General features: G+C 31.1%; 1 protein-coding gene across 2 annotated transcripts in view; it reads right to left on the bottom strand.

Annotated features, from left to right (window-relative positions):
- Positions 1 to 5,461: 5,461 nt before the first annotated feature.
- Positions 5,462 to 9,027, bottom strand: part of LOC117101404 (host cell factor 2-like) — a 28,853-nt gene continuing 25,287 nt past the window's right edge. For both annotated transcript variants that reach the window (XM_033241380.1, XM_033241381.1), the window contains exons 17-18: positions 8,705 to 8,797; positions 5,462 to 7,836 (exon numbers count right to left, since the gene is read on the bottom strand). In XM_033241380.1, coding sequence (XP_033097271.1) covers positions 7,788 to 7,836; positions 8,705 to 8,797 — 142 coding nt within the window. In that variant the 3' untranslated portion in view covers positions 5,462 to 7,787. The remainder of the gene's footprint in view (positions 7,837 to 8,704; positions 8,798 to 9,027) is intronic.

The raw sequence follows: 9,027 nt of genomic DNA, 5'->3' as shown, positions 1-9,027 counted from the left end.
AAGACAATTACGTAATAAGTTAGTTAAGCATTCGCGCGGGTAAACTGAAAAGGTGGGGATGGAAAGACCAGAATTTTCTTCCTGGAATGATGGGGAACAATAGGAGAGGGGTAGAAATTACTAATTTAATGCCTTTCACGGGGATAAATACCCACACATGAATGTCTTCAAAGGGATGCACTATATGAGCTAAAATTAAAATCAATTAAAAAAATTAATAAAAACGTAGTTAAAATTAAAATATAAAGTAAAAAAAAAAATTAAATAACAATGAACAGAAGGCACAACATGCTAAAAAGAAGTGTAAAACGCAAAAAAAAAGATCTAAGCGATAAATAGGCCTAAGCGATAAAAACATATAAAAATAATATTATAGCTAATAAATGTTAAATCTAAAAAAAAAAATCTATAGGTCTATTGCTTTTATTTACTAAAATCATAATAACAGTTTATGATTAGGCCTAACGGCCTATCATTATTATCATTATTATTAATTATTATATAAAAATTATGTGTTAAAATCCAAAAGTCGATGCTGAAAAGCATGAAGACTAAGTAGAAGGTTGTCTGCGAGACAAGCAATTTATGACGAGATTTTATCTGTAAATCACCGATTTTTCCGGATCTGATTCTGGCTAGAAGTATACTTCGATTTAAAATACAGTAATTAAAACAAACTTCGGAAGAAAAAAAAAACTTTGATATGTACGCTCACAACAGATTTTTTATGCCCGTTTTCTGAGTTATTCTAATCTGTATCATGAACCGCGCCCGAGTTTTTTCGAAAAAAAAAAGTCTTTGTATCTTGGAAAAATCAGAATCAGAATTGTACATTACATGACTTTTTTCCGGAGCTTGGATTTATGTAGTTCAATTTTTGAGCTTTGCTTGGTTTTTATTTATTTATTTTTTTAATTTTTTTTTATCCACGGATCTCAAATCAATTAAACTGATAGTGAGTTGGTTTTCGTTGAAAGTCTACATTCTGAATTAATTTACTAAACCTAATCAACGCTGCATGTACCTATAAGAAACCCTCTTGGTTTTTTTTTGTTTTTTTTTTTTTTTTATCTGTTAGATAAGATAAGATAAGATAAGATTTATTGGTTCTCTCTTTTATAACAGAGGAACACTCTCGCGCAGGAGAGGTTCGACCCGTACAACAGTTACAAAACAACAACTGACAATATATAAAAATGAATTATTGAAAAGATAAATGAGTAAAGAAAAAATAATGGACAAACAAAACAAATGTTACTCTCATTATTCTGTAGTAACTAAGGAATAACTTAATGTACAAAAAAAAAGTAGAGAATTCAATTACAGAATATAAAGTAAATAAATAAATAAAAATGACAAGAAATATAAGTTTATAAGTACAGTAAATAACATAAAAATTAAATATTGGTGGTAATGTTTTTCATTAGTTCAGTTCTTTCAGTCATTGCTTTTGTTAAATATGTTTTACAATGGTTATCAAATATGTTACAAATTTAGAGAATGTTTTTGAAAAGGAGCAATTGAACGACTAGGTTAAATGTAGCAAACGATGTATTGATACATTGAAATTGATTGCAACATGGTAACATAATCTTATGGAGCAATTACGTTTGAAAATGAAAGTTGAAACACATCCATCATTCTATTAAGTCTTAAAGTGGTTTTAGGTTGTCTGTGCCACGTGCCGATAACGACCCTCATTTATTCCAGATTTTCAATTTTAATTTTATAGCAAAATTCCCTAAAAAATGTTTACAGATTTTAACATGAATTTCGTGTAATTCCATTTTTATAAGCTCAAATATTCATCTGGTTTCTGGATGTATGAACCACATGGATGTATTGATACATTGAAATTGATTGCAACCTGATAACATAATCGTATGGAGCAATTACGTTTGAAAATGGAAGTTGAAACACATCCATCATTCTATTGTCTTAAAGTGGTTTTAGGTTGTCTGTGATACGTGCCGATAACGACCCTCATTTATTCCAGATACTATTTTCAATTTTAATTTATAGCAAAATTCCCTAAAAAAATGTTTACAGATATTAACGTGAATTTCGTGTAATTCCATTTTTATTTTTATAAACTCAAATATTCATCTGGTTTCTGGATGTATGAACTACATGGAAAATTCAATTTTTAGATTTTTAACGCAACTCAGGTGCTAAGGGGGAAATTGCTATTTTTAACAGGGACAATAAAAGTGTTTTTGTTATTCCAATTTAGGTCTAATCATGGATATATAAATGAACATAACACTTCTATCAAGAAATTTGAAAACTATAATCATACCAAGGATCTTGTTCCCGGATCTGACAACTTTAGTGTAAGCGCAGAGAAGTCTAATTTATTATTATGAATCAGTAGTGTTAAGTCTGTTTATTCAGTATCATATTTGATGTTAACCTTGAAATTCCCTTCACCAATTCATACATCTTATTTTTTGTTTCCCAAAAAGAATACTTTATTTAAATGTAGTTGCCAATCTTGAGACCACTTATTATAGACATTTCATCCACATCAGCCTAATGCAAATCTCTAATTTAGAACACTTTCAACTGGGAATGTAGATAATAAAAATAATATTTAATAATCAAGGTGTTAATGGCACTCCTCTTGCTTTCGTTCGCACAAAAACGCTTCAATCCATTTTAGCAAGTTGCCATAAATACAATAAGACCTAAGATTAGATATAATTAATGACTGGAACCTTTAGAAGGCCTTATGAAAATCAAAGTAAAATACAATCACGGAGGAAACTTTAAGTAAGGAAGTCGGTGGTCCCTAATCTTAACTACTTGTTCTTGTTAAGGACCACTGTATAATCTCTTAATAAAATACAAAATCAATTACAGTACTTTGATGAATTAAGTCACGAAAGACTTGCCAGAACGGAAGCTATGTTGGATGATTATTGATGAAATGATAAGATTATAAGTGATCTTTCAGAACATAAATTTGACCTTAGTTTCTCAATTAGATTTAATCAGAATAGAGGTTCACTGACAACTATATAATTTAGAGGTTCAAAATTATTTTATTCAAAGAGGACTGCATCTGCTCTTTTCCACAATCGAACTACTCTCCAAGGGCGTCGAAGCGGTCCGGCTGGTACGGTTTTGCCCGGACCAATAATTTACAACTCAATATCGTTTGTAAGCCAAATTCTACTTTCACCGACGCAATCAAACATAACTTGCACATTCAGCTTAGTTTAAAAATATGGAACAAATTTGAAATTATTTCATTTTTTACTGTTTAATTAAGTATCAATAGCTTAGGCCTATTAATTTTATCATGATTTGATTCACCACGTAAATAATTCTCAAAATGTTCGCACCTCAGCACCAACCACAGCATTTTGCTCTAAAATGATGTCAGTAAGTTAATTAAATAAAACATGTGTTAGGTACACAGGGTACAGTATGCTTATTCCTCCATGAATAAATAAAGTGCAGGAAACACGAACATAATTACCGTACCGTATAATGCAATATGAATAACAAGGAATGTGCGCCTATATTATACGAGTTGACGGATATTGTGAAATACATATTGAAAATGTGGCCTAAATTAAACACGTGTTATGAATACACAGGGTACAATATGCTATGCATTACTTAGTAAACCTATTAAATGTCTTTTGAATTAAGCAAGGTGAATACGTTAGATTTTCAAATAACAGACTGCTGGTATATTATTCAGTGTTACCATCTAATAAACTTTTTGTTTATTAATGGCAAGAGTGTATTCCCATCATATGGACAGGTGATACGAGGTGATAATACGCAATAGAGTATTAAGAATCAGGGGAATCAACTTCGGGTCAATATTAGAATAGTGTAAGCTACTGTACGTTTCTACAAGGGTTCAACTAAGGCCCTACAACGGCTGCAGTCGGGGTGGTAGGACACACGCCAGGGAAAATCAGCAATTTTGCTTATTCATCAATTAGGCCTAAACTGATCGATTTTCACCTTTTTCATTAAAAAAAATCCCTACTATGACATGGCCCACATAGGCCGCCCAATATACATGCGTACAACCCGTAGCTGAGCTATGGCCCATGGTTCGATACGAACACGTGTCAATTAAAAAAAAAATATTTGTATCAACATACTGAGCAGGCCGGTATGGTAAAACATCATTTAAAAAAATATAATTTCTACTGTTAAAGCAATGTTTATTAACTAGTAGAAATATCATTTCTACTGTTAAAGCAATGTTTATTAGCTACTATTGCTTGTACGTACGTTAATATTTATTAAATCCCATGGTGACAAATATAAATGATAAAGCATGAATGGTTAATTGATATATTTAGTACAAGTATGAATGATTGACGTAATAGAATAGTGCGTGTTTTGAGCTACAAAGACAAAACTAATAAAAAAACAAAGTCATATTAATGCAATGGTGATTGAGTATATTTGGCCGGACCAAAAAAATAGCTTTCGACGCGCCTGACTCTTTCAGTTACCAATATATCAAAAAGTAAAGCTACCACTCCTACTCCTCAAACTGTATCTGCAGTTTCCTTCAATACTCGAGACTTAATCAGCTGTATCTAGACCAGAGATTTATTTACATCCAGATTCTCGATAACTTCATCTACTGTTCTTCGAAGAACACCGGATCAATCAAAGCATCCATCTTTATATCAACGAAGTTAGAGGGTTCCATTAAATTTACGTTATGTGGTTGCATCTTGCAAAAGCCCGTCACTCTGCGAGGTTTAGATCTTTGGTAAAAGCCTAAGCAAAAGCATAATTAACAACCTACAAGACTGACTGGACTAGAAACGTCATTGAGGTAACATTCACTATTATTATCTCTTTGGTTCTAATAAAATAAAAAAAGAAACAAACTACAAAACTTAATTTTGTTTATTAGATCAGGAATTCCTCTTTGATTTGGTCTTACATTTTATGAAATTCTTAAATTTTTTAGGGTCAACTTTCTTCTGCTGCCAAATTTCTTTCAAAATATGCCTTTGCCTTACGAACTTCCGAAATAGTCTTTCTTGCTTTTACAGATTCATTTCTGAACATCTCGTTTTATCAATTGTTTTTGATCACCAATACATTTTCTAGTAAGAGTAAATTTTGAAATGCAATCTTGGAAGGGAAAATTCAATCAATGTATTCAACTCTTTTGAGGATAAATATACTGTTATAGGTTCAGATTTTTAAAAATACAATCTCATGACATTACAATCACCTCTGTAATAACTTCTATCATGGGTGTCATCAACTTCAATGGAACATTCGAATCAACAAGGTCACAATTACATTGAGCTAGTTTGTGACAAAGATCCTTTATTAACGATGAAGTAAATGTGGGACAGTATTGTACAAAAATTCGGTTTGGTTGCAACATCTGCCATATATATATTAATTTTCTAAAAAGACACACAAATGAATACAATAACAACAAAATAACACATACAACATGTTTCCCTTGAAATAGTAGATTTATTGAAAAGACACAAATGACTTGTTCACTATGCTACACCAGTCACATAGTAGAATGAGATTATTTGAATAAAATATCACAAAAAATTCTTAAAAAGAAGACAGAAAATGTAATATGTATAGTACAGAAAAGGACAGCATTATTATCATTACCTTGGTGTGCTCAGTATTACATGCATTGGGCCATATATACATAGAAAGTATAGAACAAAACTTAATCATCCTCCAATGACAATTCAGGGATTAATCCTTGGGTCCTTCAGTGTGACCTTTTATCCATACCATTTCATTCTTAAAGTCTAGAATACTGACAATGACACTTTTGACCCTTAAAAACTTGGGTTTTCATGGCGGTCTCTTTACAATTTAATTATAAAGCATGCGAAAAATAGTATTTACAAAAAAAGAACTTACACTACAATAATACATACAGAAGCTTATTTACAAGTGGATATCAATGAGACAGGTCAAGGGTTACAATGAAACAGGGTCTAGAATTTTTTTTTTATCAGAAATGAGGAAGAAATAGGTACATTAAATATCAATCATAAATAAGTATTAGGCATAAGTATGAATCATATACAGTATTCATTTAGAAACCTATTTTTTTGTCTGAAATTTTATTAGTTCAATTCAACAGATGTACTGTAAATATGCTTCTAATTTCATTTTCAAGCCTCCCTTACCAACTAACATAATAAAAAAAATATGTGTCCAACATCAACTTTGTAGAATTCTCAACAAACAAAATACATGTACAGTTTCAATGCTCAGATTCGAAATCTGGTTTCCTGTTCAGTTTTTTTCCAAATCCCACATAACTTCACTTATCACACACCATAATACAGAATTATTGTACTTTTTATCAACAGAAGAAAAAACAGGAAAAAATGAAGATTCCATACAAGATGTTATTGTCAGCAATTACAGTAAAACTAAGGAACATAGAAAAATAAAGTGATAATTGAACTTTTTACAGTTAGGGGACATTATCTTTCTTTTTCTGCCTCGACCACTTGTTAAGAAGAAACCCCTAAGTAGACGTTTTTACATATTTACAACTCGTTTTCACTTAAAACTGAGCTTAACAGTTTTGCACAATAAAGTGCTCTATTATCAAATAAGAAGTTTGAGCATCCATGAAAAGCTTTAATAGAATGTCATAAGCAAAATAATGTTCTTTCAACAGAATGCAAGTTACATCTTTTTTACAAGAACATTACCTTACTTAAAAAGGGCTGCTTTTAATACCCAAATCATCTGATAAAAGATACTTCTAATAACAAATTCTTCAATTTCATTGGACTTACAAATATCTTATCAGAAATTAACTACACCCAGGTTATAAAAGACCATAAAACTCGTCAGGCACATAGTAAAACAGGTCACAGTTAAATTAATTTGATTAAATAGTCAACAAGTTTCTTAGTCGAACTAAAGCATATTATGGTAGTGTTAAGTGATAGATACTAAGGGACTAACTTTCCTACTTCAAATCATTTTAATATTTACAGACAGTTTATCAATTTCGTATCAAATACACCTTAAAAACTAAAACTTAATATTCTGTAAGTCCCTGGGATGTAGAGCAATTCATTAAGCAATACCAAAATGAATTGTTTTCCATTAAGTAATGTTTACTTTTAAAGTAAACTAATTAAAAAAACATGTTGCATGATGATTTACATCTTAACGCCCATATACCAATGCACTCCTCTCAAAATGATGTAAATGGGGGCGCTATAACATGTCTTCCAAGCCATTTGTTTTGAAGATAAAACATGCTGGCAAGCAAGCTTTAAATGCAACAAGTTTTCGGCTGGAAATTCTGGGAACATTTACCTATTTATCTAAATATTTGATTGGGTATTTTCACATCGCAATGTTTGAACAAATGCCTTGCATAACAACTTGTACCTAAATAAGATGAATATTTACATCCTTCTCCATTGCAGTCAACTTATTAAAGAGAATGTAGTAATGTTGTTTATTGATTCCAACACAAATATAACTACATAACTATCTCAATCGGGCAGAAATATGTGTCAAGATTATAATTTACCTGAAGACACAAGGAAAAAGGGAGAATCATATGTTACTGAATATCTTAAAAATGTAAAATGAGAAACTGTTGAAGCAGCTAACAATACATTTAGCTCAGCTTCCAAACGTTACGCTTACAGATACTTTCGGAATACTGATTTATATATTACATACTGTCAGACAGCGTGAGAAACCATAGGTCATTCAGTACAAGACTTCTGATTGGGTGTTTGTGTGTTGCTTGGCCAATTAGGAACACTGTCTCATGCTGTTGTGCCTTCATCTGACTTGATTTTCTTAGTTGCTGGTTTACTGTAAATAAAAGTTTTAATATATTTTATTAAAAAAAATAATAATAATAATATTAATAATTTGAAATCTCAGTTAATTAGTAAAAAAACACAATTGTCTTCAAAAAATTACTTTAAAAATATTTTGTATATAGCATATTTAGGCCCTACACTCTTTATTTTTACAGTGTATTATGTTAATGTTATCATTTGGTGAATTGTTTAATGTTCAATGTTGTTTAATGTTATTCCCTTGTCTAAACAGCTGTGTTTGCTTTATGGCCATTATTACAATTATAAATCTATATCAGCTGATGTAATTATGAAATATTCAACAACAAATCCATTCTCCTAACAATGAGATCAATGAAGCCTTAATAATCTGAGTATGTTGTATTCATTGTACACAAATGCAACAAACATATGTGGCAAGGACAAACCAAACCAGTCACCCCTCGCAAAAATTGATTTTTAGTTATTGAAATAGGGTTAAGCAGCGAAATGAAAGCTATAAAATGGTAAAATAATCATTCAAATCTGACACTTTGTTATGACGTTACAAAAGTTACATACAGCTGTATAAAAACAGTATTTGAGAAATCAATTTTTAAAGTTTACGATTTTGGCCATTTCTCAAGCAGAGACCCTTACCAAATCATTAATGAATGTTGTGTTAAAGTTAAAAATGGGGAAAATACTAGCATAGCATGATGTATAGATTTTAAAAGTTTTGACATTCCAACATGTTTTAGCCACTATCTCATAAACATGATTTGCGAGGTGTGACTGCTTTGGCTTTTCTTCGCAACATAGGAAGTATTCAGCTAACTTTTAATGTACAGATTGGACTCATACAGTACAAACTGTCACGCTTCACTGAACACGCGTACCTGTTATCACCGGCACTGATTGGACGTTTGACTGTTGTCTTGGACGCAGCTTGATTATCCTGCAGCCACCTTACCTGTGTCGCAGGACCATAACTAGAAAAAAAAATTAAAAATAACAAGATGTTAATATAAATTGATTTTTAAAAGCACAACCAATAAACAAAATTTACAACACATTTTGAAATTTTTCATCCCCAACAATCAATTTTTGACTATTTACTAGTCCACTGCGTGTGTGGCTAGGGTTGATTTTGATTCTCATCCATATTGCAGTAGGTACTAAAACGACATTACATTGGGAATTTTGCGTCAAGAAAACTCAA

This window comes from Anneissia japonica, unplaced genomic scaffold, assembly GCF_011630105.1.
Source record: "Anneissia japonica isolate Jap-2015-1 unplaced genomic scaffold, ASM1163010v1 scaffold287981_len1045443_cov154, whole genome shotgun sequence".
Lineage (NCBI taxonomy): Eukaryota > Metazoa > Echinodermata > Crinoidea > Comatulida > Comatulidae > Anneissia > Anneissia japonica.
The sequence above is the reverse complement of the archived record's forward strand: the minus strand, read 5'-3'. Positions and strand labels throughout refer to the sequence as shown.